Consider the following 22,012-nt stretch of genomic DNA (forward strand, 5'->3'; position numbering starts at 1 on the left):
GGTTAACAGTTTGAAATGCTGGACTTTACAGATGCTTTAGCAGAGTGAAGCAAACTTCTGAAGTATCCTGAACTCAAACACTGTAACATGAAGGATGAAGATTTACATCTGTATAATCCAGGCTGAGTTAGAACATTCACTGACAGCAATTAATTATTTAGAACGTCTTCTAGAATGTTTATGAATGATCCCATGTTTGTTTGACCTTGAAATGTTGCTGATTTACTGCACTTGCCTGCAGCCAGTAGCTGTTTCCAAGGAAGCTGCTTAGCAGCGGTGAGATCTGCCAGGAGGACGGGGTGTCACATTCTTACTCATTGTGTTTACTCAACAGCACAATCCAACTTTCCAGAGACGTGAAACTACTGTGATTTGACAGTGGCTATTTACTGCTTTGTGAACTTGGCCAGGTGACCAAAGTCACTTTTAAAGTGTGTAATCAATCTACAGATCTATTTTAAAACATGTGCCGCAATCAGCACTTAAAAACCACACAGTTTTACACTAGTTGGGTCAAATTAATTTTATTATGCTTCATGATGAATTGCCACCAGTGCAACATCCTATTCACTGTACATTTCAAAAATTCACATACTAAAAATTTCAGTTTGATAAATGGAAAACTGAATGATTGAGAAGTTCTTATGTATTTCATACGTACAAGTGGCTAGCTGATATTGTCTATGCACATAGAGTGTTGAGATACAAAAGCCTCATGCTAGTTTGTTAATTGCTAAGGCTATCTGGACAGTCAATTAACCAGAATATATAAGAGGCCTTCATTACAATGTTTAGCAACAATGCACCAGTATCATGAAATGCTAGCTTCAGCTCGGAGTGCAAGTGGCAGAGTGCTGTGAAGCATGCAGCTATGACTAACTTAACTGCCATCGCAGTCTGTATGCCTGAAATTTATAATGAACAAACACTACTTTAAAGTAAATATTAACCTGGACACCACAGGTGTGACTGTATTTTTTGTATGAAGAAATGGAAAACCCAAAAACTTTCTTTGGCCAGTATCTACAAATCAAAGTTTTATTCAATAATGCAACTTCAGAGTTCCCAAAATCCAGAAGAGAAATTTGATTAATGAACTGTGATGCTTAATCATTAACTATATTACAGAAATTCCAATTCTGGGAACATAACAGCTAAACATATCTCGTAAGTAAGGAAAACCTCATGTTAGGAAAACCTCTAGGCCTCATCTGCTTAATTTTAAAATGCCCTATACGCAATAAAAATAAGAGTGCAGTGCCAGAAGTTATATGAAAGCCATACAAATATTTTCTTAGTACACAAGTTGTTAACTCCACTGCCATTAGCTACACTAGGCTGCACTTGCACTTGATCAAAAGCTCAAGCCATTATAGCAGCAAAGCTAGCAGGAAGTGTTTCCAGCAGTGGAGGCCAATGCAAAAATTACTGCAAGAAAGTGAGACCACTTGGCAATTTTTTTTTCTCAAGTTATGTGCTTAAATTACTCTTGGAAGGAAGTTAGCATCCTCTGAATAAGTTAACTACCACCTTACCACTCCCACTACTTTTCCGCAACTTTTTCTCCTCCTACAACTAAATTAATTTGCTAAAGACTAGGTTATAACTGGGTTAGAAATCCAAGCCGTATCATGCAGGTCCAGCCTGTCAAGATCAGGTCAACACTGGGTTTCAGTCAATACTTCTCTGATAACTTAAATTTTGTTTGATACCCTGACTACAGTCAAAGACCCAGGACGCTATGTATTAACTACACTCCAGATGTAACTGACAACTAAACATTGTGTGTCAGATAATGTGGTTTTAAAAAGACTTTTTACCTGAAAATTACAGTAAGTACAGTAATTAATGCTGCAGATATTAAATACCCACGTAGCATAGATTAGCATTTCATAATAGGCAGATGTGCCAATGTTTACTGCACTACAAAGTACAATGTATATAAATGTGCAAGCTATGAAATCAAAATCCCATTTTCTGTCCACCTATTCAAATACTATTCTTGTGAATCAGGTTCTTGATCCTCATCACAACTCTTGGTCTTAAAGCCAACATATGAAGACAAAATACTGCCATGAAGTTCAGTACTTATCCAAACTGTGCAATTCTGAGTTAATGACTTTCCAACCTACAGGATGTAGGATTGGTGTTTCAGCATCTGCTGTGTACCATAAAGCAAAGACTGCAAAGTAATACCACTTGTGTTTATTAGTACACAAATGTCCTACAGATTTTAAAAAATAATTAAATGCTATTGAAGCAAGCCTTAAATGCAGCCCTTCAGCCTAAAAACCACAAAAAATGCAGCCCTCAGTAATTTAGATATCTTCATTCTGAAAGTAAGAGCAGGGAAGAAAAAAAACAAACAAAACCCCTCTCCCAAAACAAAAAAACCCACAACCAACCAACAAAACCCAACCCCTCAAAAATCCCCCAGAAACCCTCCCCAAAACAAAACAAGCTGACCCGAAGTTGAACTTGTCTGCATCAAAGTTGCCTTTACCACTATGACAATATAGAGCCACCCTGTTTAACTTCAGATAGAGGTCCCCAGTTGAAGAATTTAATTACTACTGCTGTTCAATAGCAGTCAATACTATATAGTTAGGGCAAGGTAATTTTCACAACCAGCTGTGCATTTCTGTAGTGCTTTTGTGTTATGTAAAGCATACTGCTAAGATTTGAACTGCAATGTTTTGATGTATTTGAAACCATGCAATAGTATAAACAGTCTCAACATTCATATAGCATTGCATTTGAAATCAAGGGGCTAAATAAACTAAGAGCTGCATCACTTAAAGAACATAGTGCTATACTAGGCTTTAATAAGAAAATTTAGATACAGAAAAAGTAGGATATGAAAATAGTGTTTTCCTTCTTGCATTATAACTAAATTACATTAAGGTTTTTGTCAGTCTCACATATTACATTTAAACTCCCTTATTGATGGAATGGAAAGTATTCACATGTACATGATCATCCAGGTGTAAACTTGCACACATTATCAGGGAGTAGCTTTGTAGAGGATTATGACAAACCTTTACAGATTAAATGAGGTATTGCACAGATTAATAAAAAAGCAAAAGGCAACAAAAATATACAGCAAATTGGTAGAACATTTACATGATAATTTTACAGAATCCATAGACAGAAAGCAGTGTTTAGTATATCATTCACCTTAAAAAATATATATAATAATATATGATCAATCATCCCATTCGTCATCATCCTCAAAGTCTTCTTCATCGTCTTCATCCTCATCTTCATCTGTAAGATAGGAAAAGCAAGTCACTTGCATGGACAGAATTAACATGACAAAAGTATTACTGATTTCTATCATAATTTTCTGAAAAAAGAATGATCAGTTCAAGGTAGTCATGACAACACATTTAGTAAAACTATTTTAAGATTGCTAGACATGATATCCAGTTCAGATAGTTAAGAGCTGGAAGTTATATCTAATTTGTTTATTTTCTCACTCTTTTCCTCAGGTAGGAAAAATGTGTTTTGTTCTAGAGAAAAAGAATCAGAAGCTTTTGTTTAACAGTTACGATTTATTACTCTTTCTTTAAGAATGTGCAATTTGCCAGCTTGCTCCAGACTGGGTGTTAAACTTCAGGAACAGATTAATTTCTGGAATGTAAGAACTGCTTCCCCAGGTTTACTATATAATGGACCATGTTTACTTTACAGCAGATAAAAAAACCAGCCCCCCAAAAAAAGTCTGGTGAGCTAAAGACCATCGTGGATACTGGAATACTCAAAGCTGTGTAATGAACTTCAACTTCAAAGTCAATGCTTGTTGACTTTATTCTGCCTTCCACTTTTTTAATATGCATCATACCTTAAAAAATGTAGCCTGTTAAAATTAAACTACTTATTTGTTGGACAAGAGCATTTCCTTCGCATAGGAAAACACTGCATTTAGCTCCCTTCAGGTATTTAATTTATATGAAGTACCAAAATTGGCAGTTACTACATAGGGCAGCACATCAACAAACCATACTGCACTTGGTCAAATGCTCTGCAGACTGCACACCCTGTTCGGATATCAAGGCAAGCTCCAGAAAGGTATCAAAGCCTAAACAGAAGTAACCAAACAGCTGCATTGCAGATACCGAACTACATTTATTACAAGCTGGTATTTGAGAAATGCAAATCCTCTTGCAGCCCTAATTTTTCCCAGCATTTAAGCACGGAAAGTTGATTCAGTCCTGGTAGAAGCCTAGTCAAGTAACATTGAATATCTGCTCCTCATCCAGGAGGTGGCAGCCAAAGCTCACCCGAAGCCACAGCACAGGAGCTGAACACTGGCAAGAGATTTAGGGTCAACAAACAGAAAGCATCAAAAACTTTCTTCCAAAATATTTTGACAACTTATTTCATCAGACAGCTAGTAAATAAAAACAAGTCAGTTGCAACAACAACAAAAAAACGTTTGCAAGGATATTAACCTTGCTTAGAAACTTAGTTGAGGGTTACTGCAAATTGCTACACCCCAGTAATTCAAAGGAGCATGAAGGAACCATTCAACCCATCGCCGGGGCACTGTCAAGAGCATTCTGCCCTGCACTGTATGATGGAATCCATGCTTTCCTCCAGGAGCATTTTACGATACATAGAAGTGTTAACTCTTGAAAACCTGACATTGTGAGGTCAGAAAAATTCCATCAGACACACCTGAAGAATGAATGGCTTTGCTCCTTTTCTGCATAACTTCCATTAACGCACCCACAATTCCTGAGGTGGGTGCAGGTGTAGGCGGTGCACTCTCCTGACCATCAGATACCTTGGAAAAAAAGGTTACAATAGAAAGATGCAATTAGCAAAACAGAACTTCTGTATTTTGAGAAAAACTTCTTTGTACGATTAACGAGTTTATTTTCCACTAGAAGAAAGTGTGAACAGCTTGTTCCTTTAGCTCAAACTGCAAAATCTTTATTAAAAACAGTCAAATTTTTTACCACGTAACAGAATTGTTGTTAGCCATACCCAAGGTTAAATATTTCAGCTCTAATGAAGTGAGCACTCATCTAAAGGAAAGTTTCTTAATATGGTTGTATAGGTATGACTTATACGGCTGCATAACCATTATTTATTTTATCTTAGGTATATACCACAAAATATTTTTCATTGTTTGGTTTTGTAAACTGGGACTGCTTTGGGCTGATAATCCCTTCTGAAGTAATTAACTTTGATAATGCCTACCTCTAATGGCAAATAAATATGAACACACCCTTACACTTTTTACAGAAGAAGCCTTGAGTGCAGAGGAGTGCCAAAAAATAAGCACCAACATGCAAAATAGTTTTTAAGAAATTACTTTTAAGATAATCAGTGGCATCAATGAGAAACAGTAATAGCCTGTGCTGCAGCAAGGACAGCTATGGCATCTCTTATGGGGAACACTTGTTGAAACACAGGACAGGCAGCCACCTTCTTACAAGCCTCAGTATTTGCAGAACACGGATCCGTTTTAAGATGAAAATAGAAACAAACTAATAAATCTAGTGTTTGCCTTCCACTACCATTACTCCTAAACTCATCCTCTGCAGTTTAGATTATTTCACTGATCAGTGAGGAAAGCAGCAATCTTTCATAATTCTTGCAAAAGTTCTGTACAGCCATGATACTATGGCATCATCATTGTAGGATTTATGGATTTTACTCAAAAGCAAGAAATGAGTTTGAAAGGGTAGTTTCATGCACCACGACTCATCTGTAGCAAATGTGTGTACTTTGCATTTTCTCAGTACTACTGTTTAGTCATTGCTTCCGACACTAAAACTTACAGTCCAGCCCCCAAAGCAGAGCCTCATTTTACTGTTCACACTGCATTTGCAAGTCCCAAGGGGAGCAGGATTAGAAACAGTTTTTACTCACAGATTTCAACTGTATACCCTGTCGTATCTGGTCTAGCAGTGCATCTCTTCCTGAGCAGGACACCGGTCGGCTGTTCTGTTCTACCTTCTTTAACTGAGCTCCTTCTCTGATTTGATCCAAGAGTGCTGCTTTGTTTCCCGCAGGAACTGGAAGCTGGTGATCAGGCTCTGAAGGAAGGCCTGGTGGTGGAGGAGGACCAGGAGGGGGCGGAGGAGGCGGAGGGGGTGGAGGAACAGCTGACCCACTTGCTGGTGGCGGTGGGGGCGGAGGAGGGCCGGATGGTGCAGATGAGGAATGCACTGGTGGTGGCGGAGGATACATCCGGTTGGGAGGAGGCGGGGGCACTGCTGCACCAGGTCTAGATGGAGGTGGGGGTGGAGGTGCCGCTGTGGGAGCTCTTGAAGGAGGTGGAGGTGGGGCCCCTCGGCCCCTAGCAGGGGGAGGAGGAGGGCCCGAGCTATGGAGAGGGGGAGGTGGAGGTGGAGGGGGTCCTCCTCTGCACGGCGGTGGTGGAGGTGGAGCTGAAATGAAACAAAACAACTTCGAATTACCTGCTACTCAATACTCGTAAGTCTTTCAGAGACCAGCAGAAAAAGAACACAAGCTGTGCCTTGCCTTTTGCAAAGATCTCTGCGCCTGTGCAAATTTTACCAATTCTGGAATAAATTGGATACAGCTGAATATAAGCTATGCCTATATGGCAAATCAAGCTAAACATAGCCTATGTCAGTTGTGTATTTTGCAAAAGAGTCAACCGCTGCAGGAAGCAGGTGCAATACATAGAATGACTGATAAAATTCAGAAGAATCCTGTAAAACTTTGTTGAGCTAGGAAAGAAAAAAGGGGAAAATACACTTAAAGTCAAACACAATTTCCACTTTCTAATCTATTATTCTATTAGGTAACTCTTGAAACAAGCATTTTTTGAAGCAGTATATTCTAATAACATTCCTCTCCCCCCCACCAATGCATTATAATGCAGCATAAAGGACAAGCTGACTCTCAGTCTCTTTTACTGAAAATTACTTCCAACAATATCTTTATGCCAGGGGCTGTCAAAAGCAAACAACTTTAGGGCTACACACAGGATCATTCCTCTGTGAAGTGGCCTTGAAATGTACTTGCTTTGCTAATGGCATTTTTAAATAGCACTGGTTCATTTCCTCTTCCATTAAGCATCTAATGGCTCATGGTACTTTAGGTTGTGTGGTTGCTGAATGTAACTACTTAATAATCCAGGTGGCATCATATAACTAAGAAAATTGAAGATTGATTTCACATGCCTTTATACCAAAAAGGGTATTACACTCAAGAAGATACTTCTTTACCTCTTCTAGTATCCCCTTCATGTTATTTGCAAAGAAAGCAGACTAGCTGCACTAGCACAGAGAAGGGGACTTAAAAAAAAAAAAAAAAGGGATTCTGGGGAAGCAGGAGTCACTAGTACCTCAATGCCTCCTTCCTTGCTCATCTTTAGAAAAAAGATGCTACTCTTAAAATCATGTTTTATGTTGCTAAGATCCATGAGCTGCTGGCTATTTTTCTACCCCTGCAAAAGAACAACACAGAGAGAATTGCCTCTGAAATGCCATGTATTTTCCAGCAGACATAGTGCCAACATTCTTGATTTTAGAAACTGCAATTTTTGACTGATGTGGCTGTAGTTCCGGCCACTGGAGGGCGGTATCACCAAGTGCAACAACCCGCCAAGCACTACAGACGGGCTCTTGCAGCACTGAGGAGGTAACGGCGTGGCCACGGCTCCAGAGCCTGTACTGCCCCCAGACTTCGTACACAAGCTAGGATCTCCTGTGGGGAAATGGTTTATTCACATTATAAATAGAGAGATATGCTACATTCAATCTGTGGAAACAGCATTCTGCCTGTCTGCAGTCAGCTGCAATGAAATGAAAGAGGAGCAGCAAGGATAGAGCACCATTAACTCATCCTCTCTCCCTTCTCCCTCGAACAAATGGTATAAGCAAAACACTAAAATTATTTTTTTTTTTTTAATGCACATTGATCAGTACACTGCTATTAACAATAAAGTTAGTATAATTGTCTATAGATTATACTGTCACCAAAAAAACAACCACTAGTACCAAAGCTGGGGAAAGGGCAGGGAAAACAGGAAAATATTTTCCATCTCAGCAGAATGGTCTGTCCGTAACTCTGTAGTCAGCATCCTAGCAGGGTGAATATGTAAGCACAGAAATTCTTGCAATAAACACAGAAAAATGTTTTTCAGTTGAGAAAGAACACTTCAAACAGCAGTCAAGCCCATACATCAAATACCACAATCGTGGATAAACCCACTGAAATACTGGAATATTTTATCTACCTCTATCAAAAAGCACAGAGGTAGATTATCATCATGCATATTATAGATAATTCAATTTTTCTTTTAATTGCATACATGCAAATGGTCATAATGTGAAGGTCACATATACAAAATAGAAAAATAGGCATTTAAAAATATTTTAAGCTAGTCATAAGACTCCAGAAGACAAGTCTCCTCAACCTAGTTTTTTAAAGTTAGCAATCTGGGATCAACAACCCTGTAAACATTAAAACAGAGTTAAGATTCTATAGAGAAGCTGACAAGATTTCTTACTGAGAAAAAAATTCGTAATTGGCAGTTTTGCTTGCAATTTAACTAAGAAGTTCAAACCTATTTTTTAGTATTGCATTCAAACAGGTGCAGACTAAGGTATCATCTAGGAAAGAAATCACACAACAGCATGAATGCTTTGAAGCATATGCTTAGATGCCAGCTCAAATACATACCACTCCACCGAGGGGGACCTAAGGAAAAAATGTAACAAGTCATTATACTCTGATTCTGTATCTCTTCAGTCACTGAACAATTTACTCACTGCTTTCAAACGGTTGTAATTTCACTTCAGATAATTTTTCTCTAGAGAAGAGCTCTAAGGAAATTTTTCAAAGTTTGACACTGGCAGTGTAATCGTAAACTGACTTGCTATCTTCCACTAGATAATGAATCAGCTGAGGTCACATTTAAAGGTTAGGCAGACAGCAACTTATTTGAGAATTTTTTTGCAGTGGAAGTATGTTCAAAACCAGTATTTGTAATTTCAGATTAGAAAAAGACTAGCTAAAAAATATAAAAAATTGCAGGTCTGTAGGTGTTGCAATGCTCTCAGAGTGCTGCCAGAGTAAACAGGCAGCATACATACCTGCCAGCCATCTACTACCACTACAGCTGACAACAGCATTATGGCTTCCAGCATTTTATTTATAAGACTGAGGTTATAAATAAATATTTAACATACACAGTCTGAAAAATCTGTATCAAACATACTGTGTAGCTTTGCATTCAGACTAAGCGGTCCTGGAAATTACTTAATTGGCATAAATATCCTTATTCTTCAGGGACTAGTACTCTCATGGGTCATGCCTGAATGTTTTTTACATAGTGTATATTGTATGGAAACATGATCCAGTGCAACTGTAGTGACATGAAGCCCAGAGAAGCGAATTAAAAACTGCTCACCATCAGCAGTTTCTACTCTAACCCTTAATGCAAAAAATACCCTGGTAATTTTTATGTAGAAATAAAAAGAATCTCACCTTGTCTGCGCAGTTCATTTTTAACAGCTTCCACACCTCCTGTTTTTTCAATGAAATCATATATGACCTTTGAAGTTTCTTTGTCTTTTAGCTGAGCCTCTGAAATTCCACACAGATCAAACAGATTTTTCAGTTCTGGGTCTAAGTTGTTCACCTGCAAGTCAGATACATTAGTTTTAAGTAGCTTGGAATGTGGAGGTATTTTTAAAATATCATTTCTATTAGGGGAAAAAATACCCACAAACCATACAGTTAAAAGAAACAGCAAGGTGACGTACAAATTGGAAAGTACTACTTTAGGAGGGCTAAGGACCCTGCATGAAAAACTGAAGGTTTTGAATCTTTTCCCCCCTCAGTCCCCCTGCCTATTCCCTTCTACTCCAACATCTGTTTACATCACATCATAAAATCCCAATTTATAACTTATTTAATTACTTACGTCAAAACCTGTGTTTGGATCCCAACCAACATGTCCAATGTGTCTAAAAAAGCAGAAAAGTCTATTTAATCAGCATAAAAAGGATCTTAGCTAAAGTAAGAGGACACCAAGACAACTGGAGATGACTACCAGCTTCTAAATAATTCTTATTCCTCAGTGCCCCACGTGAGAACGGAACAGTAAAACTTCTTTACTTTCACTTTTTGTCTCATGTCCCAAAGACCAAGTGGAGAATTTCTCTCCTTAGGTTACAATCTGTGGCAAAATATGAAGGCTTCATGCCACCCTAGGGTGCATATGGATAATGATGGAAGGACTGCACAGAGATCAAGGAGAAGTTTAGCCTTTACATAGTAACTGACCTTGAGCCAAATTTTTCAGTGCCATGCAGCTGGAAAACCTCCTCCTCCCTCGTCACCACTGTGTGTTCTCCTATCACCCCTTTCCTATTCACATCTTTCAAAGATAAGTCAGTACTGTTTACAGCTGCCATCTTCCTAATCTTCTAGTAGCCATTTCAAGTGGCTATTAAAGTATTATTTTATGTGAAGCTATAACCAGTTAGAAAACAGATGAGTTTTGTGTCCATCCAAGCTAATTCATGATACTGTTATTGGATATAGTAAAGAGAGCCATGTTACCACGATTCCATGTTTTGTGATTCTTTTCACATATGGTGACTTTTAGAAGCAAGATACAGTTTTCAGGAAGTTCAACTCAGAGTTATAAAAAATACCAGGTGAGCTGTTAGTAGCCAACATAGTCTAGGCTAAGCTTGCTAAATTACAAAGACTATTTGGCTGCTGTTAAACAGCATCTTGCACAACAAACCTTGTATTCTTGCTTGGGTCTGTTTTTATCAACAGCACAGCATAAAATACTGAAATACAATGATCAGTTTTGGTGTAACTGTGATTGGGTAACTACTTATTTTAAGAAGCAAGAAAAGTAAACGGTCTGGTTTAAAGTGACATTATGCCATAAAAATAGAAAACCAATGAAGTCCCTGTTTTGCCTGATTATTTAAATGCCTTTAACTAACTACTAAAATATGGGATGATTTGTTGATTACAGAATTCTGAATGCTAAGCTACAGCTTGCTTCACATAAATTAGATATACATTTCCTAACAGGGTCTCACAGCTGATCACAATGCATTAACCTGGTATACATAAATCGATATTAGTTTACCACTAATATAATCTTACCCACATATCTGTGCACATCTGTGTGACTTGGGATGCTCTTTTAAGAGATTGTGAGGATACAACTCAATTTAGTGCACTTAACTGACACTAATGTTTTATATGTCATAGTTTTAGCATTATTTTTCACCCTTCAGTGTAAGATAAATTACTTGTACATACTGACTGACTGTAACACACGTTTTTCAGATCTTTTAAATGCAAATACATACCTATCAGGTAACCCCAAGCCTGATGAGACTTAGAAGAATGTATACAGTAATAAGTTACATTCATGTTGAGTACAGATTGTTGTTTTTTTTCTCAAAACACTGAAACTCCACATCTGTCTAACAGCAGGCATTAAAAAATTTTATCTACTGATTGCAATTTTGATCTGGCATAAGCAAGTGACCATGTTGGTCTTCACGAATATCACAACACAAGTGATACAAGTTATCCTACTGGCTTATTTGCCTAACAATACCAAATGCCAGTTTCCATATGTTTGTACAAAACCAGCAATTAACATATTTTACGTAGTAACATGACACATGGCTGCTGCACTCTACAGGAAACCTAAAGAGACCTTAAAGGCAAAAAGACTTTCAACAGACTTCTGTAAAGGTTCACATTTACAATTTAATGTTACATTTAATGATACTAGAAGATCTCTTTTGTTTGAATGTCATTACAAATTTTATCACCTTACTCTCAGCTTCTCTGGATCACAATCGGATAGACATCGTAAACAAAGTCTCAAAGCAATTTTATGTCTATGCTGCTGCACAGACCTTTCCACAAATTCTGAACAGAGGTCTGACTGGATAATGCAAATTTTGTCCACATATGCTCAAGTCTGCATCGGTACAGTCACAACAGTGACCAGCTACCAAGCACCATTCATTTTTGTTTCCTTTTCCTTCTTTTCTGTATTTTTCTGTTCAAGTGACACTAATAGAGTAGCACTACATTGATACATCAGTAAGAATAAGTTTGATGCCTGAATTTTCTAAGCAGTCTGTTTTGGGAAGTGTTTTAGCCCACCTTTTTTAGGTTCCATCCACTATCCCATTCCACAGAGCACTGTCTCAAAACACTGTGCAGCAATGTCACTGTAACTAATAATGTCAACATTATTTTAATGGAATTTTATTCTGGGAAAACACATCAGTGTAATGAGGCAACACACCGGTTCAAAATAGTAAGACATTCACTTGGCATGTAAATGTCACACTAGTTTTCTCATGCTCATCTCATAGAAACAGATCTCTCCTGTAATTAACTCAAGCTCTTAAAGCTGCTTCAGCAAATAAAGTACATTTATTTTAAAAGGCAGAAGATTATTACATCAATTAATGTTCGGGAAAGCAACAGTTAATTGAGTAAAGTGACCAAAACCAAGTTTCATGAAAATGAAGCTTAAAGTGGTACGTCATAACTACTCCAAAAGATAAAAGATTAAAGATAGGTAAGAAATGACAACAAGAAAAATTCCTGAAGGATGTATGCTGCATTTTCATGACAAGATACACATCCTAGGCTACACATCTGAAAAAGTTTGTAAACAGAATGCCAAAGATGAAATTATGGCAAGTAATTTCTGCAGCTATGACAAGTCAGGACGCAAATGTGTATTTCACATGACAATGCACAGCTAAATATGTGGAGGTGTAGCAATCACAGTGTTAAAGAGTTGACCATTGAGGCTGACTATGAGTCTCCACTGAGCTGACAACTTCAATAAGGCACCTCTATGCAGCTGAAGTGTTTTCTAAGCTGATTTTGGATAGCAAGTTACTATTTGCTTAGAGTTGCAGGAAAATCCTCATTTGTGTATAAGCTAACCTTCTTTTAAACCCCATAGCATTCCAGCTGGTATTTACTTAGTTCAGGTTACAGATTCAAGTGTAACTGACAGGGAAAAAAAAAAAAAAAATCAGAAAAGCAAAATGCCAACATCTCATTACTGCCCTCCCCCAAAAAACCTAGTAAAACTCCCACCCATCCAAAACCAAACACAAGAACATACTTACTGGAAATTAGATGGAGTTCCAATATCTGCCTTTGTCAATCTTCTCTTTTTAGTTTTTCCTTTCTTCTTTTCTTTGGTATATGAAATATTGTTGACTTGTGGAGTATAAAATCTGTTAGTTGTAATTTCTGGGTTTTTGATATCAACAGTTGCCATTGGTAGATTTGGGCCTGGGAAAGTAAAGTAGAGGATTTTTACTACGGTGTTTCACCAACGCCACGTTCAATCCACAAACTTTGGGAGTTGTTTTTGAGCTGTAGAATACTTGGACTCTAGCTGTAGCTCTACATACTACATACATCCAGATGGGTTCTGGATGTCAGATGAATAAACTAAGATATTTGATGAAAAAAAAATGTTGCTAGAGCAGAGCAACAGGAATATTTTCTGGACTACAACTTGTTTTTTGTCACATGCACAGAACACATGGAATGATGAGACACATTAAGTAAGATACAGCATAGCTACAGTCCTAGATAAGACCAAAGATATAACTTTCATAAACAATCAGACCAAAGAGCCAGCAGGCCATTACCTGGGCACCACACTAAAAGGATCTTTCAGGAGACAGAACCTTCATTTATTAAGTCCCACATGGGAATGCCTTCTGCCAATAAACACAGAACCTGAACATCACAACAGCTTCAGAAGAAGGCTGTTTTGGACACACTGTTGTCTTCAAATATAGGACAATATCTGTGGAACTATTCAGGATTTCTTATGTCTTACTCTTTGACAGGTTTTCTAAACAGTAAAGTCCCAGATAAGAAACGTCTTGCAGCAAAAAGAGACCTAGAAATATAATTCATAATTTGTGTATTTCATTTATGTTCTCAAACTTTTTTCGAAATTATAAGTAATTCTGAACTATTCTAGTAATTTAGAATGCATCTGAGTCATGGTCCTTGTAATTTTAGCATTTTAATATTATGTTACTTGTGTAATACTAGCAAATGAACATACCTAGCACATGTTCCACTCAGGTTTTTTTAACTTTGACAGAAGATTACTCTTGACATAAGCAAGTGATAGCAGTACTTAAATACTAAGTGGCAATCTATGCATTTATCATACACATGCATATGTATACATACACATATACACAGGCGTATGTTTAAATAAACCTACAAAATGGGTAAGTAATTTCAGTTTTTGGAAGAATGAGATTTAAGCAGGTCATTTTAAACCAGTTTGGCCAGAAATAGTTTGAAAACATTCCCTACCTCCCTGTGAGTTAGGACCCAACGTTAGCAAATCAACTGAAGAAAGACAGTCTTACTAGAGACAGATGATAAAAAAAGTCTAACTAGACTTTGATAAATCTGAACCTTGTTTTGACAAGGTTTTTCATATGTTTTCATATGTTTTTCATAACTGCATTCAGAAAGAACCAACAAGCCTTATGTTCACAGTCCAATATAAAAATCAGAAAGGACAAGTAGACAACACAACAGATAACACAGCTGACACTTGCAGTTAAACATCTCAGTGGGAAGCACCCAGTACTGGTCAGGACATGAAACGAGCAGAAACGTCACACTGGGCTAGACAAAACTCATCTAAAACATGTGACAACTCTAACACTCCTGTAGTAATCTTAAAGGACAAGATTAAAAACTGCATGAAAAAATTCTAAAATGTTTTCTGCTAAGCAGAAATGCTTTTATCTAGAAATGTTTTGATCTAGACAACTATTCTTTGAGAATACCGAAACATAAATTGGCCACATAAGACTACACACAACAACTTGCATTGTTAGAGTTTCACTTAAAATTAGCACTGAATTGACTAATCAAATATTATCAACTCTAAACTTAGCAATAGGTTCAGTAAAATCTTCAGAATGAATTGAAAATTACAGTCTTAATTTCCTTGCTATAAAACAAAAAACACTAGCAGTTAATCTTCACTTTAATCACATATTACATTTTCTTTATATTCTGTCCATTTTCACCTATTATATTGGTACTTACAGTTTCAATGGCTGAACTGACATTCAAAAAAGAAACAGGTACTACTTTTATAATGCTAGTAAGTTCTCTCAATTTCTAGCAGTCTGTGAAATGCATCTTTTTGTATATAAAATCCTGAACTAATGAAACGTGGTCAGTTGTATGTAAAGCAGCAGCAATTTGCAAATGGAAGTTTTATTCAGCTGAGCTAAAATCAACGACTGATAGTCTGATTCCTTGACAATAATATTCTTACAAGAAGTCACAGTAAATGTAAAGATGAAAATTTTTCTTACCATCTGGTTTAGACCTTAGACGTCCACGAGGGATAAAAGAACCTTGGAAAGAATTGTACTCTTCTAGAACTGCCATATTTATATCCAGTAAAATTTTTCCCATCATTACACATGCACCTTCCCCAGCAGGTGTAGACAGCTCAATAAATGAAGATGAGAGAGGCATATAGAGCTCATCATTAGGAAGTACTTGACAATACAGTGGCCTTAAGCATCCACTGTTACCAATATCTGTGACATCTTCAGACGGGGCTCCAGAAAACGTTGTACAGAACATTTTGAAATGTTAATTCTAGCCTATATTTTATTTAAAGCCTCTCCAGGTATCTGTCCCAGACTACAGACAGTACTACAAGAAATGCAAACTGTTCTAGTTAACAGCTGAAACAAAATTCTGCCACATGGTTCTTCAGGATTCCCTCAAAACCTAATACTCTGACAAATCCTCATTTCATCCTCATCAGTACTTCACTATGAGGTCAGTTCAACCACAGTAACTCTTCTTTATTTGCACAAAGAGCCCTAGCTATTACAAATGAGTAGAACATAAATCCCAGGAAATTACAGACTAATACATTTTACATAACAGTTAATGCCAATTTGAGTTTAATCCTGCAATTCTACAAAAAAAAAACAAAAACAAAAAAAACCAACTTAAATCTCTATCATTGAAAACATCATACAAAAGACCAAGTGCTTTTTCCATGCAGCTTCAATGTATGCAGAAAATCCAGACTAACAAGCCCCAGTAAAACAAAATTCCTCACAGGATTTCAACCATGGGTCATGTCAGTACAGAAATATGACTGTTCTTGTTTTTCAGTTTTAGAGCTAATAATGCATTAACACCCAGCACAAAAAAGCAGGTGTTTCATCTTTTCTCCCCAACAGTTACTGAACAGAAACTGCATATATAGAGTAAAATAAAAACTAGCTGTTATTATAACAGGTGGGGTTTTTCTTTCTTCCAGTTACATGCTGATAGTATGTATCTCCTCTAATCTTAATTCCAAATACTGAAATGCAAAGTCTGTGTAAAGTGCAACAACCTGAGGCTATAATCCATGCCCTGACCATGTGTTATCTGTCACTACTGAGGACACAGCCACACAACCTTTCACCAGCAGAGAAACCAGGCATTACAGAATTTTATAAAATCAGAAAAGGAAAATATTTTGACAGGTTTTGAAAGTGGATGTCGCAGGGAAACAGGTTATTAAAAAACAGATGTGGAAACCTTTGAAGTGATTATAAATCTGGAACACTGAGCATAAACCCTTTATCTTCCACAGAACACTCAGAATAGATTCAGCATAGGGACGACGACTGCAAGTTAAGCATGAGAGAATTTTTCTCAGAAAAATATTGTTCCCAGGTCTTACAGCATGAGTTATGGAGAGTATTTTAAGCACAGAAGTTTTTGCAGGCTTATTTTTCTTAAATCTTGCACTATTCAAGGATAGCAAACTAGACCAGTAAATTGTTTGTGTTATAACAGACTAAATTTTTTGTGGGAGGTGTTACTACATGATCACTGCTGCTCTAATTCCCATCTGCTCCACAGATACTGCTATCAGGGATGTGCTGTTTAGGTAAGCAGAGCAGTTAAAACCTGAAAGCTCGGAAAAGATGGCAAGACCATCACAGATGGTATTACTATGACTGTTTCAAAACGTTAACAGCCCAGTCAAAGTTTAATCTATACTAAAAATGCCTGACCTAAACTGATGATTGCCTGAATTTCCTCAAAACTTGAAGTTCATGAAAAAGAAAAAGAGGTTTTTTGAGAAGTATTCCATATGAGGGAGGTTTTATCTAGGTATATAAAAGGAATCATTAGTTTCCATAATTCAAAATTATTTATGAATTACCTATTTTGGTGACCTGCAGAGAGATGCTTGAATGACTTGGTTAGAACAAAATTTTAGGCTATAAACCACTTCAAGCCATAAGCAGATTTCAGAAGATCAGTTGACTCTACCCTTGCTCAAGCAGCAAACTCACAGATATATGTTGTGATCTACAATCGGCATCACTGACAGAAATATGACAGAGAAATCCTTTTTTAACTTCAATGTGAATTCAGAAATCAAAACCACCAAACTCGGTATAATTGACGTGCTTTCTTCATGATTTTAGAATGGACGGTAAAAAACTTCTTTATTAAACTGATACATAGTTTGATTCCTTCCATCAATTTAATAAGATCTCCTGAGGAACCTGCATCTTCATGTTAGTGAGACATGCTCCTGAGAGGCAAGGAGCTTCAACTAAGTCTTCATTCAAAAGGAGTTTAATATTGATGAACATATGACATAAACCCAAAAGACTATGTTACATTGTTAGCCAGATATACTGAAACTGAAATATTATATTCTACTAAATCCATCATTATTATGCCTACCATTAAGACAAATGGACTAACTTTGTATAGTGATCTTATATGTGCATATTCTGAAGATCAAGCAGCAAATCCAAGGTACAAAGTTTTCTTCTCAGTTAAAGCTAAAGGACCCTTTCTACTACTTGCAACATGCTCCTCCAGAAACATTCTTTACAAATGCCAGCTAAGCCACAAAGTTTTCAATCCACAACTAAACAAATACTGAAGAACAGAAATAGAAAGACTACTGCAACCTCCAGTTTACGGCTTTTGTCACTTCATGACTATCCTGAACAAATCTGAAACAAAGCTATACACAAACAGTAAATAACAGCAAAAGGAAAAAATGCAGTGATTCATGCAAAAAGCTTACCATTTGGTGGGTCTCGTCTTTTTTCTGTTGAAAAACAAAAAGAGTCATTTAATCATAGGTACCACAGGAAAAATTAATTCTAAATTTTAGTGTCTAGTGAAGCTTTCCATGATCTTGACCTCAAACTCAGGAATCTATTAATATCCTTAAAGTCTACTTGTGCAGTTGAAAAAAAGTACTACAGAGCAAAAAAGAAAACCCAATCTTAGATAATAAGCATTGATTTCAAGTGTACAAACTGAGCAGGAGCATAAGGCAATAGCTACTGACTTGTTTTCAGGAATTTCAACCATGAAGTAGGAGTGAGATATTCAAAAAGTATCTGTTTTAAATACAACCTATCAAAGTAAGATTCTTGAAGTATTATGCTTTTTGATGTCCACTGGATGAAATTGTTCTGTCATTTTTACCTGAAATGTAGTTAGTGCTTTTTTAGAGTATTGTTCCCTCATAGAGCCTAAAATTTAATTAATTCTATGCTTTATGCATAAAAAATTGGACACACATGGGCAAGACACTTCACCTATGTTAGCCAACAGGTAACTGAACAGTATGGAAAAAACTAGACTCTCCTTGATACTAATATGATATTCTATTCACAGCAACACAGTGTTTCAAAGAATATGAAGAACCTGGCTTGATGATTTAAAACGTAAAGATTTCACACCTCAATATTCTCAGCCTATAACAGTAAGTTTCCCTTTAAAGATTTCCCTCACTTTCTTTTAATTCCTATCCACCCTCAGTACACATCTACACTATTTGTCTATCTCTACACACACCCTTAAGAAATTGGGATTTAGCAGCACCCTTAAAGGCAAGCAGTTTATCATCTCACTGCAACAAAAGCCACAGCTCTGTAAGGATCTGGAGTATCTGTAGTATAACAGGGGCTCCAAGAGTTGTATAATAAGAATTTGTAACAGGTACTTAATTTTCCAGCAAGCCCCAGAAAAACTGTTAACTTGCTATATTTTTCCAGATTTATAGATATAAAGATATAGATACCAGAAGGGAGACAGTGCCTCCACAGATGGTGCTGACCTTGTCCTAGGAATACTTAAAACCCCCCAAAATATACAATCCTAAGTATGCAAGGCAAATCAGCCTCATGACAGTCTGCTGATCTTCAGGTAGGAATAAAGCAATCTGTCAAGATCATCAAACCTTCATGGGAAGGTGACCAAAACCCAGAGAGAATCAACTTTTTATGAACAAGCCTTCCAAAGACAGTTGATTTTTAGGTCACAGCAGGTTAGTTTGATGCATAGAGGTGGAGAACCTCTGCAAAGATACCTCAGCATAAGGTATCAGATCTGAGGTGAGAAAAAGAAAAAAAGGCTTTTTGGCTAAGTACTGTGCTCTCTCTTCCTATAAGATTCTGTTTAAGAAACCACATCTTCTACTGTCCCCTGGGAACAGATTTAAAAAAAAAATAATAAACCCCCAACTTAACCTTTGGACCATAATCAGAGTTCTAGTCAGCAACTCAGAGACAGCAAAGGAGAGTGCAGGACTGGTTGCAAGTCATCTGTCATAGGATGGGAAGATGGCAAAAGCAGGAAGCATTCACAGGAAGTGTTAGACAGCCTTGAGTCAAATCATAGGAATCCTTTACAATTTTCATTATAATAAATAGTTCAAGAGAAAAAAATAGTGGGAAACAACCCAAAACATTATATACACTTCCTGTAATTTTTACTGGGTAGATTAATTTGTGGCCCAAAGAGACTAGCCCTGTTTTTCTGTGGTTACCACTGCTGACAAAAAAGTATGAACTTTTGTTCCTGAAGTGCAGATGACCTGGTAAGAGTGGCAGATTTTTGGGTTTTTGAAGATGAATGTGCCTACTGATCTAAAAGAGACGAATATCAGAAGTTGTCTATGTACAAAAAACATAGCTCCCTTCAATGAGCATTCCTGGAAATGAGAATAATCTCTGCCAAGACTTGAATCCAATGCAAGCTGAGCAGGTTAGAGATGCCCTTGTCACTCAGGCAGCAAAAAGAAAAGCTGTGACCAAAGATGAAAGAAAAAACCAAAAGCAAATAGAAAAAAATCCCTCTCCATATGAAGTATCTACCTTGAAACTTATGAAGTCTATTATGAAGGTACTCAGGAGCTAAAAGCTTCTGAAGTAAAAAAGCAGTTTCACAGAAGGTCAACAGAGCTCCCACCCATGAGCTACAAGCAGTACATTAAAACTAATCAAGAAGCCTCCTGCTTCAGAAAGAGCTATCTGCAGTTAAGAGTAAGTGTCTGTTTCCCCTTAAGTGATGAGTGCTCAGTGTGTGGAGAATGCACTTGTGCATGTACACGCATTAACATTTCCAAGGTAAGATAATAAAAATAAAAACTAATAGTATCTATGTGCAATACCCAAAGTGTGAGTGTATCTGCAGTGACAAGCACTGAGAAGAGACACACTGTGCTCACCCTGTTTACAGGGAGAACTGTTCTGGGATTGGTTTAAGAAGTAAATTGAGGGATTATTTAAGTAAACCTACAGACAATAAATGAATTATAGCAATTTCTTTCTAATCTAAGGTTAAGAATTTAATTGACAAAAAACACCCAAAACCAAAAACCCAAAGCCCCCAAAATGAAAATCCAAACCAGAGAAGAAACCCAACACTATTAGAAAGATTAGGACAACAGATCAAGAATTCTTTCTCTACCTTCATCCCTCATTCTATTCTCTACTTGATATTTTGTACATTTGCAAGCTTTTGTACATTCTCTGTACATTCTTTTGTACATTCTCTGGAACTCCAGATGCACTTACTCAGGGGTTGTCTGTATGTTGGAGTGCATTTCATGCTGAGTGAGGAAGAGCAGAACACTGTTGTGTCTTCTCTTAGCTGTCAGACAGTATTTTGTGTACTAACCTCAGCACCAAGCCTTAGCTTTGTGAGCCAGAATTGCTGTTACTGCTACCTTTCAACAATCTACGTTTGCCATAAGACTCCTGGAGAAGTCACCTAGCAAGCCTGGAATGGCACAACAGGCAGCTAAATGATCACATGCTAAATGATAGCTGAGTTGAAAGCATCTCAAGCGGCACTGCTATGAAATTAAACATAGTTTGGAAGGTAGGAAAGTAAAAATCCCGTTAAAACAGAAAAGCATCAAAATTATCAGACTATTCCCTCTGTGACTGTGAAATTAAGATTAACTAATTAACTAATATTATAAATGATATGCAACTCTGGTATCATTTGTATATATATAAAAATATACATGTAAATTAATATATGTTTTATATAAGAATTTATAAATAAATAAATAAACACCAAGAGCAAATCAGCTTTGATTCAAACAATGCAAAGCCTGTTATTTTAGAAGCACAATTAAACAGTCATAAGGACAAATACAGAACTCCATCTGGTGGCATGACTAAGGAATCTTGTAACTGTTTTAAGTTCTTGGTTTGCAGCTCTTAACAAGGAAAAACCTGAAGTGTTTTGTTTTGAAGTTTTTTTTTTTGTTTTGTTTTTTATTTCATTCTCTTTTTTAAATAAAAGCTGTCTTGAAGTTGCAAATGTCTGGGGAGGTGGAGTTATTTGTGAAAACAATATACGAAGTAACATGAGCTTTAGCATACAAACCAAGATATTAGTTCAGAAAGTAAACAAAAAAACTTAATGTGGTCCTGTAAAAAAACTCACTATGTGGAAGAAAAACTCTGAACAGAAGGTTTGACCACTATTTTCAAGCAAAGTTTCTATGGCAAATAATGCAAACTTCCACATCATGTCTGTGCATTCTGTTTCCAACATGCAATAGAGTAAAACTTCAGGAACAGTAGATGCAAAATTACTTTTGCAATATGAGTATGAGAAACTTTATAATTGCCACTTCTTAATGATCCCA

The 22,012-nt window shown here is 36.9% G+C and overlaps 1 protein-coding gene across 1 annotated transcript in view; it reads right to left on the reverse strand.

Moving 5' to 3' along the window:
- Positions 1-508: 508 nt before the first annotated feature.
- WASL (WASP like actin nucleation promoting factor) overlaps positions 509-22,012 on the reverse strand; it is a 50,529-nt gene continuing 29,025 nt past the window's right edge. The window contains exons 5-11 of the mRNA XM_014877731.2: positions 18,140-18,163; positions 13,137-13,305; positions 9,917-9,959; positions 9,478-9,631; positions 5,884-6,404; positions 4,681-4,789; positions 509-3,267 (exon numbers count right to left, since the gene is read on the reverse strand). Coding sequence (XP_014733217.1) covers positions 3,206-3,267; positions 4,681-4,789; positions 5,884-6,404; positions 9,478-9,631; positions 9,917-9,959; positions 13,137-13,305; positions 18,140-18,163 — 1,082 coding nt within the window. The 3' untranslated portion in view covers positions 509-3,205. The remainder of the gene's footprint in view (positions 3,268-4,680; positions 4,790-5,883; positions 6,405-9,477; positions 9,632-9,916; positions 9,960-13,136; positions 13,306-18,139; positions 18,164-22,012) is intronic.

Source organism: Sturnus vulgaris, chromosome 5 (genome assembly GCF_052056855.1).
Source record: "Sturnus vulgaris isolate bStuVul1 chromosome 5, bStuVul1.hap1, whole genome shotgun sequence".
Taxonomy (NCBI): domain Eukaryota; kingdom Metazoa; phylum Chordata; class Aves; order Passeriformes; family Sturnidae; genus Sturnus; species Sturnus vulgaris.